The sequence below is a fragment of the Bos mutus genome, chromosome 21 (assembly GCF_027580195.1).
Source record: "Bos mutus isolate GX-2022 chromosome 21, NWIPB_WYAK_1.1, whole genome shotgun sequence".
NCBI lineage: Eukaryota > Metazoa > Chordata > Mammalia > Artiodactyla > Bovidae > Bos > Bos mutus.
Genome location: NC_091637.1, coordinates 26,673,122 through 26,688,219, shown reverse-complemented (window position 1 = coordinate 26,688,219; position 15,098 = coordinate 26,673,122). Strand labels below are relative to the sequence as shown.

The following is a 15,098-nucleotide window of genomic DNA, read 5'->3' as shown; positions in this document are numbered from 1 at the left end:
TGAAGAATCTAATGATTCTCCTGAGAAAAATGCACAAACCCCAGAGATGCACCTGCAGGTACACAGACTCTGCTGAAGCCAGTCCCACGGAGCTGCCCAGGGTCCATGGACCCAGGTGAGGAAGCCCAGCTCTAGCACAGCCTCTTTGTAAGACACTGAGTTTCAATACAGAAGTGTCTGCACAGCAGAAGCTGAGCCCAGCAACCTCACAGCTCTGAGTATGAGCAGGGGCATGACCAGAGCCCTCACTCCTGATTGTAGGTTATTTCCAGACTTAGGTTGTAGGTTACTGTCCGTGACTGCTGTCCTGGGAACTTGAGCAGAGGTGAGGCTTTCACCTCAGGGATGTGGGGAGACCCTCCCCATCACACAGGGGCTCTGACAGCAGCTCAGTTCAGCAGACCACATTGGTGGGAGAAGTCAAGAGCCAGGGGCAGAGGGCTGGTGCACTCACCTCGTACAGGTGAAGTCTCTGCAGTATTTCAACGTTTCGGGACAAAATCCTCGTGTAAACCCACCCAACAGTAAAACACCGGAGGAAGAGTGGTAAATTCTCGTGGTACCTAAAACGAAGATGTCCACCAGCAGTTTAGTGGTTCGGTGTGTTTACTGTAAGACAATCCTAAGAGGTGATTTAGAAAAGGCAGAGGAACCAGAGATCAAATTGCCAACATCCGTTGGACCATAGAAAAAGCAAGGGAATTCCAGAAAAACATCTACTTTTGCTTCATTGACTACACTTTTGCTACATTGACTGTGTGGATCACAACAAACTGTGGAAAATTCTTAATAGATGGGAATACCAGACCACCTTACCTGCCTCTTGAGAAATCTGTATGCAGGTCAAGAAGCAACAGTTAGAACCAGATGTGGAACAACAGACTAGTTCCAAATTGTGAAAGGAGTATGTCAAGCCTGTATATTGTCACCCTGCTTATTTAACTTATATGCAGAGTACATCATGTGAAATGCTGGGCTGGATGAAGCAGAAGTTGGAATCAAGACTGCCAGGAGAAATATCAATAACCTCAGATACACAGATGACATCACCCTTATGGCAGAAAGTGAAGAAGAACTAAAGAACCTCTTGATGAAACTGAAAGAGGAGAGTGAAAAAGTTGGCTTAAAGCTCAACATTGAAAGAACGAAGATCATGGCATCTGGTTCCATCACTTCATGGCAAATAGATGGGGAAACAATGGAAACAGTGAGAGACTTTATTTTCTTGGGTTCCAAAACCACTGCAGATGGTGACTGCAGCCATGAAATTAAAGGACGCTTGCTCTTTGGAAGAAAAGCTATGACCAACCTAGGCAGCATATTGAAAAGCAGAGATGTTACTTTCCCAACAAAGGTCTGTCTAGTCAAAGCTATGGTTCTTCCAGTAGTCATGTGCGGGTGTGAGAGTTGGATCATAAAGAAAGCTGAGTGCTGAAGATTCAATGCTTTTGAACTGTGGTGTTGGAGAAGACTCTTGAGAGTCCCTTGGACTGCAAGGAGATCCAACCAGTCAATCTTAAAGGAAATCAGTCCTGAATATTCATCGGAAGGACTGATGCTGAAGCTGAAGCTCCAATACTTTGGCCACCTGATAGGAAGAACTGACACAGTGGAAAAGACCCTGATGCTGCGCAAGATTGAAAGCAAAAGGAGAAGGGGACAACAGAGACTGAGATGGTTGGATGGCATCGCTGACTCAATGGACATGAGTTTGAGCAAGCTCCTGGAGCTGGTGATGGACAGGGAAGCCTGGTGTGCTGCAGTCCATGGGGTTGCAAAGAGTCAGACACGGTTAAGCGACTGAACTGAACTGAACTGAAGAGGTGACAAAGCAGACTGAATTTCTTTCTTCTAAGAAGATACATTCTGAACACTGCCTGTCGTGTGCAGTTTTTTACACCACAAATATATGTTCTCATGGCCACCTGCTTGAAGTCACCAGATGGCAATGTGAAATGAGAGCCAGAGGTCAGCAGACGCCAGCCCCCAGGCCAGACTCAGGGCCTCCACCTGATTTTAATACAAGTCCAGTGTGGTTTCCATGTTTATAAATAGCTAAAAGAAGTCAAAAGGAGAAAAACCGTGTGGCACGTGAAAATTACAAGAAACACATTTTGGTGTCGGAGAACACACCTGCACTGGGCCAGTCCTGCCCATTCACTGGCAGAGCCTGACCGCTGCCCCACTGGGCCTCCACGCAAGAGGCTACTGACCTCTGTCTTACAGGAACCCAACTTCCCGGCCATGAGGTCTTATCTTTTTTTTTAAACCAAGAAAATCATCCATTAACTTGTTTTAACCATTTGTTTTCCTGTTTAGTCTGAGAAATGTTTACACATTTGCCCAATTACTTAAGAAAATCCCCCAGGGTCCATGCACATCACGGGCTAACACTCATTGTACACACTAGTTGTCTGCTTCCTACAAAGGCCTGTAAGTAAATGCCTCACTCTATCTAAATTACTCCCAAACAAAACACAGAGAAAATATTCAGTTGTTTTTCTTAACAGTAAAGGCTATTTTCTTAGCTATGGTTTTTAAGTTTGTATTACTTCTGTGTAGACTTTTGTCCTAAATGTTTTTCTGAAAGAGATATCCAATACTACTAATTTTTCTTATCACTTTGTACTAAGGAAGGAAAAAGTTTCTTAACCCTATGAAACACGTTGAACATTTATTAAACCAAAAAGAATGAAGGATCATGTGCTGTGTACTCTGAACTCTTGAAGTAAATGTTCAATTTAATTTTCTTTTTTTTTTTTTTAAGGTATGATTCATTTTCTTGTTCAAAACAACAGCTCCTGGAATTTCCACCAGAAGACAGCATCTGTCCTGCGGCCAGGCTTCCCCCAGGGTTGTAATTCAGCTGACCAAACCCCAGATGGGCCAGTGCCCCTGCAGGTGGCAAGCCATTGTCTGCCACAGACAGACCGGGGGTATAAAAATCACCCCAAACTTTCAGACACTCCCTGCTACTCACCCAATACTTTTGACTCCATGCAAAGTGAGGAGGAAGTTCAACTACACACGCTGGCCTCACCACGGAACAAAAGGAGCATGTTCCTCATGAAAAAGATGATCTTACGCAGTTAGAACAACTAGGTCAGTCGGTAACCCTCACAGGCACCAGAGAACCACCTCACCTCAGGGACGGGTGGTCTTTCAGTCCATCCCAGTCCTGCTTTGCACACCGAGCGAGCTCCCTAGCCTCCTCCCAGGCCCCGCTGGCCATCGCCGTGGAGATGTCATTCAGCGTGTGCGCGGCCACCGCATACCTGAGGGGGGACAGGCGGGATACCACGACATTCAGGTTTCAGGGCGGGATGAGCACTGACGTACAGAACCTCACATCCCCACATCCCACCCAACACATTCAGATCTGCTTTTGAAAACACAAGGGTTACATTTTATCTCAGGATTCATTTGACTATTACTCCACGAATAGCCTAGAAGTGTTCATACAGGCCTCCCAGCCAGAAAGATGAAGACACACAACCTTACCATCACATCACATGTCCCATTACATGATGCAACACTGACCAGCTCTTCCTCCCTGACCTCTGGTGCCTACTCACTCAGTCATCCATTCAACAATCTGGGAGCAACTATGACAACATGTAACCAATCTCAGGATTATACGGAAGTGTAGGTTTGGTCATTTACTCACTAAGTCAGAGATGGCCAGAGGGATACTGCCCAAGCTAAGAGAATTATTTGGGATTTTCAAAAACAACTTCAGGGACAGTATCTGGGAGATGGCGATGCTGAAATGTTCTGAACTTATGTAACTGAAGACAGACAGCTTCTCGGCATGTCTTTAGATATCAAAACAAAGACATGGGCCCCATAGTTCTGTAACACCGAGTGCACAGTCACTGTGCTCTGGACTCACCCTTGAGAGAAAAGCACACTCTAGCACTGTGTGCAGAAACTGTCAAATAAGCGAAAAACAGAATCCTCTAAGTGTAAAGATTTGCTCATACACGCTTCCATCTAGCTCTCTTTTAATACTCAACTGGACAGCTCTAAGGCAATGAAAAGTGGAATTGGAGAAAACATTCTAATTAGAAGATCTGACTGAAAAAGTTATTCCTACTGAATACAAATAAGATATTGACCTTCCTAATAACTAAGGCAAAATGGGCTAAAATCAGTTTATATTGACTCTATTTTGATCCAATCATTTCAATAGCTTATTTTTTAAAGCACATACTAGACAACACTTAAACATCTTTCCTAAAATCAAATATCAGAAACCATTTCAGCTAACTTTGAATCATAAACCTGCAACATCTACGCAATTTTTTTTTTAATCAAAATCCACTTTTGCTTAGCACTGGCTAAATCCATGGATCAAGACAGATTCATGAAAACTTCTATTGTCTGCATGATTCTGGTATATGGTCCACAAGTTAGTTATTAGCTTTATTTTAAGCATCATTACCAGGAAGATATTCAGCCTTGTTCATGCCAACAACATACTCACAAGGCAGGTTTGTTCAAATGTCTATATTTAAAAAATGCTCCCCCTGCTAAAGCTATTTGGGAATATAAACCAGGGGAAAACTGTGTAGCTCTAACTCAAAACTCATGAGTTTTGGCAGCCTTAATCATACTGCATTTCTACATTCTCCTCACAGTCCTAGAAAAGTATACAAGTGAGTAAAAAACTAAACAGGAAGCAAAAACTTAAAAAATGGTTTTGAGCAATGTTTCTCTTGTGGATGGCAAAAAACAATAATAGATCCTTCTGCATAAATTTAAAAATACACAGATGTTACAGTGAGCAACCACTCTCTTACCTAATGAGATCATCCCTGTCCTGGAAGATCGGGGTCTTTCGATTGACGGTGTACCTGGGGAACTCCAAGCGGCCCAGGTTGACCAGCAGCACAGTGGAGAGCTGACCCTGGCCCCCACAGGCGGCCTCCTCATCTTCCACCATGTCGCTCAATGAGAAGAGCAGCAGGGCCCGGGAAAATACCGCCCGAGGGCCTCGAGAGACTCTCAGGGAACGTCCCGCCACATCTTTAGCTCTGAAAAATACACAGTATAGAAGAGACTTGCTGGTCTGTAAGCATTTGGACATCAGATTTTATAGATTATTTCAAGCTAAACAGCATTCATTATTCCAAGCCTGAAGCAAACCTCTGGCCTCTGGCTGTGTGATGTTAAAGCATTAGTTAACCTCTCTGGAGCTCAGAGCCCCACCTTGGAACACGGTGAAGATTCAATGAAATTAAACCTGCAGACGACTTCACATAGTGTTTGCCTCAATAAAAGAGCAGGGTAAGGTTTACGCTGGTCCCAAACATGTGAAATACCAGAGAAACACAAAGTGTTACCTGTTTGACATTAGCAACTCTCAATTCTTGACTCCAGGGACAATTTAGATTAAATAACAGATATTTATTTATTTAAAATAACTTGATTTCTTTATTTATGGCAGTGCTGGGTCTTTGTTGCTGTGTGCAGGCTTTTCTCTAGTTGCAGCAAGTGGGCACTACACTCTAGTTGTGCTGCGCAGGCTTCTCATTACAGTGGTTTCTCTTGTTGCAGGGCACAGGCTCTAGGGTGAGTGGGCTCAGTAGTTGCAGCTCCTGGGCTCTAGAGCACAGGCTCAATAGTTGTGGCACACAGGCTTAGTTGCCGGCAGCATGTGGGATCCTCCCAGACCAGGGATTGAAACCACATCTCCTACATTGGCAGATGGATTCTTTACCACTGAGCCACCAGGGAAGCCCCACAGGTATTTATTTAGAATGTCATTATCAAAGGCTCTTGGTCAGGCAGCAGGTCACAATCAAGGCTTTCTGGCTCTAACAACCTGGACACCATGCACAACAGGGTTTCTCTATTGACATCTGGGCCGTGAATTCTTTTCTGGGGGCTGAGGTAGGGGCAAGGTGCCCATTCTGTGCATTAGATGATGCTCAGCTGTGTTCCTAGCCTCTACTCACTAAATGTCAGTGGCACCTACTACCCACCTCAGTCACAACAAGAATGCCTCCAGATGATGCCAGGCATGCCTGGAGGTCAAGGTCCCCCAGTGAGAGCTGGAGTCTAGTGGAGGACCTCACCCTTCCTAACCAGCCCAGAAGCTATGAAACCAAAAACTAAGCTGGCTCCCTGGGGTGTCCAGAGATCAATGCCCCCAGCACAGTTTCAAAGACACAGGGATAGGGTTCCCACCTCACCACCATCTACATGAGGACCACACAGCCACAGAGCCTGACAGCACCCCCAGCCTTCCACCCCACGCAGAGTCTCGAGCATGTCCAGTGGACTGGGACTCCAAGTTGCAGAAGGAAACATTCAGTGTGACTAAACACATAGCCACTATCCAGAAGGATTCAGAGAGTGCAAATAAGGATGCTTTTTCTGCAGAGGAAGGTAACCAGGTATTACCTTCATGTGGAGCCATCAGAGACTCAGGTTCCACTCCTGGGCTCCACAGCTTAATGAAGAAATAAAGGACACTGTCCGTCGATAGACAAAGTGATAAAGGTGTGCTATGTAATGGAGTATTAGCCATAAAAAAAGAATTCTTCCATTTTTAACAATGTGGAGGGATCTAGAGAGTTTTACCCTTAGTAAAACAAGTCAAAGACAAATACTACATGTTATCACTTCTTTGTGGACTCTCAAAAACAAAACAAATGAATGTATATAACAAAAGAGAAATAAATTCACAGCTAGAAAAAATAAACTAGTGGTTATCAGCAAGGAGAAGGAAGCAGGGAGAGGTGACACAGATAGAAGAGTAAGAGAGATGAACTACCCTATATGAAATAGATAAGCAACAAGGACATACTGCACAGCACAGGGAAATACAGTCATCATTTTGTAATAAACTTGAAGGGAGTATAATCTGTACAAATACTGAGTCACTATGCTGCAGAGCTGAAACTAATATGTCAACTATACTTCAATTAAAAAAGCTTTTAAAGGATAGTGATTTTAGTAAAAAACTAAAATAGTCTTAACGGGCTTCCCTGGTGGCTCAGTGGTTAAGAATCCGCCTGCCAATGAAGGAGACACAGGTTTGATCCCTGCTCCAGGAAGATCCTACATGCCACCGAGCAGCTAAGCCCATCCGCCATTAACTGAGCCTGTGCTCTAGAGCCTGGGAGCTGCAACTACTGAAGCCCGTGCTCCACAGCAAGAGAAGCCACTGCAATGAGGAGCCCTCACACCACAATCAGAGCAGCCCTGCTCACCGCAGCTGGAGAGAAGTCTGCACAGCAGTGAAGACCCAGCACAGCCGAAAATAAATAAAGTTATATATATTAAAAAATAGTCCTAAGATTCTCATTTTTCTATAATTCTCATGTCAGTGATAAAAAATGTTCATCTTAATTCTTCCATTTCTGTTCCTACATGCTCAGTGCTTACACTAAGAAACAGCTAATTTAGTATTCACTTACTTTTTAAAATATTATATACATGAATACCATGAAATACTTAAGAAATAAAATTAAAGACTTAGAAGACATTTAACCACAGGGATGAGGATCTTATACCCATAAGTCAATTAACTATAAATACATAATCTAGTTAAATACTTTTGGAAAATCTACAGTATAAACTTTTTGAAGTGTTGACAGTCACATTTTTCTTAATAATGTATGCCTTATTTATACCTGTGTTTTACTAAGATTAATATTTGTAGTATCTTCCCAATAAGGATGGGCTCTTGGCACGTTAACAGCTCAAAGTTACACACATACACACATATTATATAAAATAACAATGATGTTGCTTTAAACTGTTTGCCAAAAGCATTATCTCATCTCGTTTTCAACAACTCTGAAAAATGGATTCCCAGACTAAGGTTGATATAGTTATACTTTAGACATAACATGGGCATAAGAAATAAATTCTGAGATTTTTATGATCTTTCCCAACCTGAAACTGTTCAGGAGCTTTTATAAGGACAAAAGAAACCATCCACAGCTTCTGGTAAATTTTTATGTTTCAACTCAAGAGAAATTGCATATTATTGCTGACAGATTATGTTTCAATAAAAAGTCTACTGAAATTAAAATTTGGCTGGACAGTTCATGTTTAACTCTTGTTAAGGAGAGTAGTTAAAACTGCATTTTTCTTGAGTAATAAAATACTAGAATATGCCAAGGGCCCAGTGCCTCTAACCTCTTGCCTCTTGGTTTTTCTTGTCCTTGAAATCAGTGTGGTATGACAAGAATTACAAAAGCTAACCCAAGAAAGAATCCAGACCTGATCATTAAGGTTCTCTGCCTTTTCAGTCTGGCAGCAATTGAAAAACAATCACAATCTGGAAACACGTACCATCCGTTTTAAGACCTTAATATGTGCTGTGTGTGTGTGTGTGTGTGTGTGTGTGTGTGTGTTAGTCGTTCAGTCATGTCCAGCTCTTTGTGACCCCCATGGACTGTAGCCTGCAGGCTCCTCTACCATGGAATTCTCCAGGTATGAATACCAGAGTGATTTGCCACTTCTTTTTCCAGAGGATCTTCCTGACCCAGGGATGGAACCCAGGCCTCTTGCATTGCAGGCAGATTCTTTACCACTGAGCCACTACAGAAGCCCAACCAACAACTCAAATGTTCTTACTGTAACAAGTTCCTTCGCTGTTCACCTGAAACTACCACAACATTGTTAACTGACCACACCCCAATGCAAAATGTTTTTGGTGTTAATAAATAAATAAATAAAATGATTTTAAAAAAAGAGCCACAAAACCTTTTCAGGATCACTGCGCCAATGCCAGGCTGGTTCCGGCCCCAAGTACAGACTGAAGGCTGCTTGGCTAATCTGAGGAACGCGTCCACCAGCTGCTGCTTCTGCCCATGGGCACTCGCCAGGTGGAAGGTCTTTGCCAGGGCTTTCAGTTCTGGAGCAGAAAGAAGCTCCAGCACCTCAGGGAGCTCCTGCAACTCAGATTCTGAAATATTAAAAAAAAAAAAAAAGTACTTTAAATAAGTTTATTATTTTCCAGTTTTTATTGATACTTTAAGAAGAAAAACTTATTTGTTGTCCTAAGATTAACAACTCAATTTAGGGATTTCCCTGGTGGTTCAGTGGTTAACTCTGAGCTCCCAGTGCAGGTGGCCTGGGTTTGATCCCTCATCAGGGAACAAAGATCTTACATGCCACAACAAAGACCCAACACAGCCAAATAAATTTTTTAAAAAACAACCAAAAAAACCAATTTAAAAGATGCACACACAGTCACTATTTCTCAGCACCAATCAGGAGATGACATGAAACTAGCACCACCCTCATTTTCCAGAAACTCCCTTCACCGTGTTTCCACTTTGGTTCCCCTGGACAAACCGTACCTGTCTGCAGGAAGCCTGCATGTGTCAGCTCTCCAACCACGGGGGTTAAGTCAGCAGAGATCTCTTCATAGTCCAGTTTGTTCACCTTAATCCAGCTGAATTTACGTTGAAAAAGTCTTACGTATAACTTCTGACCATTGGCTGTGACAAAGTTAAGATCATCAGTGAAAAACATTCTATTTCTTCTCGAAAACCACATACGCTATTACTCCCTTTTGTAAACCAAAGTGAGTAAAACATGCTGTTACAAATACACATAGGCTGACTCAACTGATCTTCCAAGAATATCATTTTCTTCCTTTGGAAGACAGAACTTATTTCAAATACAAAGTCCCATAGGAATGTCTCCTTGGCCTGCGTGCAGGACAGGAGGAGCAAGAGGACACACAGCATTTGTGACAGTCTTTGGAAGTAAGGCTCCCTCTTCTCTTCTGTTATGAAAAGTGGGAGTGAGGGCCAGTAACACCATCCTCCCAAAGCCAGTGAAAAGATTAAAGAGATGAGTGTATAAACCATTCCAAGTTGGTAATAATAACTAGCCATTTAAAAACCTAAAGGACTTCCTTGGTGGTCCAGTGGTTAAGAATCTGCCCATCCACTGCAGGGTCCCTAGTCAAGGAACTAAGATCCCACATGCTTGTGTGGTACGGCCAAAATTAAATAAATAAAATTAAACACAGAAATAATACCATCTATTTAAATATATATATATATCTTAAAAATAATAAAAAATAAAAGTGTAAGATCCAGGCTCCCCACTTTCTAACCAACATTTCTAGTCCCTCAAGAGAAACACACCCTGCCCCCCTCACTGAGAGTTCCAGTTATTCTGTTCTCTGCTTTTGGTTTCATATGCAATATTCTATTTTAGGCTGAAAATCATCTAAAAAGGATTTTTCAAAAAAAGTCTGGCTTTGGTAGAATGGCCATTTCTAACTCAGTGATCTCCACCAAGCTATTTAATTAACCTGGTCTCAAGTTTTCCTATTACCCAAATTATCTTTCAGTTTCCAACTCTAGAGTGGTCTTGGGACGTCCCTGGCCATCCAGTGGTTAGGAATCAGCTCTCCCAATGCAGGAGGCACTGATTCCATCTTTAGTCAGGGAACTAAGATCCTGTATGCTGCATGGTGTGGCCAAAAATTTAGAAAATAAAATGATATGACCTTATTTATTAAATTTTCTACAGTTATTTCCCTTTTCTCTTGAAAGAGGCAAAATCGATTCACAGTAGCTATTTTCACAACAGAGACACTAAAGATGATTCTCTGTGGAGGGCAGCCCGTAAGAATCTGCAGAGCTTACACTAGGAAACTGTTCCTACTTCTCAATCACACCACAGCCTAGGGTTACTAACTACTTCAATAAACACTCGTACACCAACCAAAGATCTGTGACCACCCTGGACACAAGAGTCGATGGGGTGTCACTCACACAAGCAGGGCCACAGTTACACTGTGAACATAAAACTGAATTTCTTCTTTTACCCGTTATTGGTAAAGGATTTCTTTTTTGTAACTGGACAGGGAGTCAGACCTACTACTATTACTAGTGGTCAGCATGGCCCCCAAGGAAGCTTTTCCTGCTTGAGAGGGACTCATGTGCACATAGCCATCAAGGTCCTTTGGATGAGCAGCTGATGGCGGGTGGAGATGGGGCAGGGGGGAGTGCGGAGCTCTTGCTCTAAACCTGTGCTATTTGCTTTGAGCCACATAGCTGGCTGCCAAGGAATTTACGTATGTTTTTAAATGTACCAATTTATAAAATTAAAAAAGCAAAAAAATTAATGTACCAATTTAGCTTGAAAGCTACCATTTCCTGCAAACCTTTACTTTAAAAGGCAGAGTCCAGGCAACTAAAATGTTATTGGAGAAAAAAAATATGCCTCAGTATCCCTTGGTTTGTTCATTTGCCTGTATTTTATTTTCATTTTTGAGGAAATGGCCCGCAAAAACAACAAATCCACCAAATACAGCAGCAAGCTTGATTACATGCCTGAAATGCAAGGTATGCTTTTCTAAGTCACACTATTCTTTTCCCCCTAATCTGGGAAACGCTGTTTTACAACCATCAAATATACATATAAATGACAAACAACTGCTTCCATTACAAGCCAAGTACAGTTTATAAGGATGACAGTGCAGAAGCAGGCATCACCTGGCCCCAAATCTTATCTCTTTTTAAAGGCACATTGTTGTTGAGCTGAACACCATCACTGGCTCTGAGTCCCCTGAGTACTCCCAGGGGGCTCCCCAAACCACTATTCCTCAGTGTCATCAGGTTTCTGCCTATCACATCCCAGACCAACTCAGGGCAGCAAATGGCAAACAAAGCCTCGAAAGCAAACAGGCTCAAGATACCTGATAACTGATGAAATTTAGTTACAATGCCCTTCTCATGTTCATCAAAGAGCATCCTGTCTTCTTCATTCTCGAACACGGCTTTCAGTACCACCAGGAAACTCCGAAGGTAGTAAGGATGGTCTGGCAGTTCGGGACTTGTGACCCAGGACACATCACAGCTTGACCTCTTCTCCAAAGGCATCTGATGAGTGATTTCATCCTCTAAGCCACTGTCAGGTTCTGAAGGAAGAGTTTGGCTGTTGGTCTGTATAGAAGCACCAAGTGTGGAACTCGGAGGTTTTGCCTCCCGATGTGAGCCCTGATTTGTCACTTCTGAAACAATAGTCATTTTCACCTCTTCAGAATGACCTGTCTCACATTTTTCAGTAACTTCACCATCTACTCCTTTGATACTCTCCTGCTTCGCAAGATGGTCCTCAGAAGCAGGCTTTCTATGCCCGAGAATTAAATCTGATGAAAACAACAGAGGCGCATCACCTGTGCAGGTGGGGGTTAGGGCTGATTGCTCACATTCCTGGGCAGCTGTCTGGCCTTCAGCTTCCTCCACCTTAGTGCCTTCCACTGTATGTGCTGGAGCACTCAGCTCCTCCTGAGAATCACCAGTAAACACATTCTCCTTTTGAGAGCTGTTCTCCAAAAGTGGATCCTGGCCCTCCACCTCCAAATGCTGATCAACCAGGCTCTTAACCCTTGTGCATGAGGACCTCTGTAGACTCTGATTAGTGAACTCCTCATTCTGATTCAGGGATCTTTTAGCCTTTATGTATCTTCTGGACAATTTAGAGGACAGGCTTCCCAGAGAAATGACTTTCACATTATGATGTCTCAGCTCGTCTTGATTTCTGCACACCGAGTCACCTTTACTTTTAAAGTAGGGGCTGGTCTGCTGTTTTTTGCCCATTTTTGCTGAATCACTTTGGCCAGGGGTTAAATTTATCGTTGATGGTGACGACCTCTCCGGCGTTATATCTTCTAAGGCAATATTGGTCAAATCTATGGTGGGCACGTTTGAACTTAAGCTGACGTGCCTGGGGCCACCTGGAGTCACGTCATCGTGGTCAGCACACATTTCATCAAGGTGCCGGTTCAGGTCATATCTTGGCACCATCTTACTACAAACAGGGCAGGCAAGTTTAGCAGGGGGTGCATTGTTAAAAAACGAAATAATAGAGTTAGATTCATTTTTTTTAGTTTTGCTGCTTGATAAACTTGTACGAGGCCTTTTTTTGGAGGATTTGCCTACAGACATCATGAATATTGTTAGGAAAGCTGGGTGGGGACTTCCCTGGTGTCCAGTGGTTTGGATTCTGTACTTGCACTGCAAGGGGCCCAGGTTCGATCCCTGGTCTGGGAACTGGGAGCCCCTGCATGCCCCAATGGGCAGCCAAGGAAAAAAAAAAAGCAAAGTTGAGTGTTTGTTTCAAGTAGTAAAACACAAAGTAAGACCTGGGAAAGATACCAGTGGTTTACTTTTACTTCCCTGATTCGAAATCATAAAAAATGGGATCCTATTGGACTTCATTTTATTCATTTAGTTTCTTCTTCCTATGAAACAAAACATGTGGATTAAGAACATATTTATGAATTCAACAACAGAGGCGAGAAACGATCAACGATAGTATCTCAAGGGATGGGGCCTTGAATAGATTCTGGCCTTGGAAAGAAAAGCCCAAGGCCATCCTCCGGCTGTCCATGCGACCCCAAGGTGTCCCTCAGCCGCGGGGATAAGTTCTAAGACTCCTCTGTAAGATCTAAATCAGCCACCCTAAAAAGGGACATCTAACTACGCGAGGTCTTCGTTTAAAAACGCCGCACGAGTAACTTCTCCGGGGCAGAGCACGCCTATCCCTACCGCACAGGCCTGTAATGAGAAGGGCCGCCGGGAGTCGCGGGCATCTGTCCACCCTCCGCCCCGCCTCCCCGCGATCCCGCAGCTCCGGCCGCCGAACCTCCTGAGGCTAAAGCTCTGCCAGGCCAGCCCTCCCCTGGGATCGTGTGCGCACCTGGGATACGCACCTGGGAGGTGCACCTGGGGCTCCGCCGCCAGCCCGGCCGCCCTCCTCCCTCCCTCCCTTCTGTCTCCTGCCGGCGCCAGCAGCCAACGCTCCTCTTACAGCCCGCAACCCAGGCCCTACAGCCACGCGCCTCCTACGGGTTACGCGCGCCAGGCATTCCCTGCCGATTCCCGAGGGCTCGGCCGTCACAGACTAGGCCAGCGGAGGTTCGAGCAATCAATCGGCCTTCCCTCTCACCTTCAAGGCATCCAACGGTTCAGGGAGGCTGAGCCAGAGGAGGTCCGCCCTCCTGTCTTTCACAACCTGGCGGAGGCGGGCGGGCTGGAAGGTGGGTAAATTGCTGTTCTTAGAGCATGCGGTGACCTAGGAAGCCGCCTCCTGGGAGGAAACACAGGCGAAGAGTCCACTTGGCCAGCAAGCGTGTGCTGAGGTTCCTGGAAGAGATGCTGTTTGCTGCCGGATGCAAGAGATGCCAAAACCTCAGGAGCACAGGAGTCCAGGGCCATACCACCTTGAACTGAACGCACCCCATCTCATCAAGAGCAAAATAGTAGATCAACAAGGACCTACTGTGTAGCACGGGGAACTATATTTAATATCTTGAGATACCCTACAATACACGAACACACATATATCTGTATCTATAAATCACTTTGCTCTTCACCTGAAATATTGTAAATCAACTATACTTCAATTAAAAAAGGTAAAAGAATAAATGTATTGATAGGTAATAGGGAATGGTGAGTTTGCATATTTTTTACATTAAAATGTAGTTTGTAAATGTAGTTCTTCTTTGTCCTAATAGTTTAATATAATGAGATTACTTAATTTAACATAATGGCTATGTGTAACAACAACAAAATTACTGAAAGTTTATCAGCCAGCCCTTGAGTGCAGATATCCTTATGGCAGAAAGTGAAGAAGAACTAGAGCCTCTTGATGAAAGTGAAAGGGGAGAGTGAAAAAGTTGGCTTAAAGCTCAACATTCAGAAAACTAAGATCATGGCATCCGGTCCCATCAATTCATGGCAAATAGATGGGGAAACAGTGGCTGACTTTATTTTGGGGGGCTCCAAAATCACTGCAGATGGTGATTGCAGCCATGAAATTAAAAGACGCTTACTCCTTGGAAGGAAAGTTATGACCAACCTAGACAGCATATTAAAAAGTAGAGACATTGCCAACAAAGGTCCATCTAGTCAAGGCTATGCTTTTTCCAGAAGTCGTGTATGGATGTGAGAGTTGGACTGTGAAGAAAGCTGAGCGCCGAACTGTTTTTGAACTGCTTTTGAACTGTGGTGTTGGAGAAGACTCTTGAGAGTCCCTTGGACTTCAAGGAGATCCAACCAGTCCATCCTAAAGGAGATCAGTCCTGGGTGTTCATTGGAAGGACTGAT

At 43.7% G+C, this 15,098-nt stretch overlaps 1 protein-coding gene across 5 annotated transcripts in view; it reads right to left on the bottom strand.

Moving 5' to 3' along the window:
- Positions 1-13,849, bottom strand: part of FAN1 (FANCD2 and FANCI associated nuclease 1) — a 42,861-nt gene extending 29,012 nt beyond the window's left edge. For 4 of the 5 annotated variants that reach the window (XM_070358454.1, XM_070358452.1, XM_070358453.1 and 1 more), the window contains exons 1-7: positions 13,703-13,849; positions 11,684-13,231; positions 9,324-9,464; positions 8,725-8,926; positions 4,803-5,036; positions 3,144-3,275; positions 455-563 (exon numbers count right to left, since the gene is read on the bottom strand). In XM_070358454.1, coding sequence (XP_070214555.1) covers positions 455-563; positions 3,144-3,275; positions 4,803-5,036; positions 8,725-8,926; positions 9,324-9,464; positions 11,684-12,938 — 2,073 coding nt within the window. In that variant the 5' untranslated portion in view covers positions 12,939-13,231; positions 13,703-13,849. Of the gene's footprint in view, positions 1-454; positions 564-3,143; positions 3,276-4,802; positions 5,037-8,724; positions 8,927-9,323; positions 9,465-11,683; positions 13,232-13,689 lie in introns of all 5 variants that reach the window. The other variant, XM_070358451.1, reaches the window with a different exon arrangement.
- Positions 13,850-15,098: the final 1,249 nt, after the last annotated feature.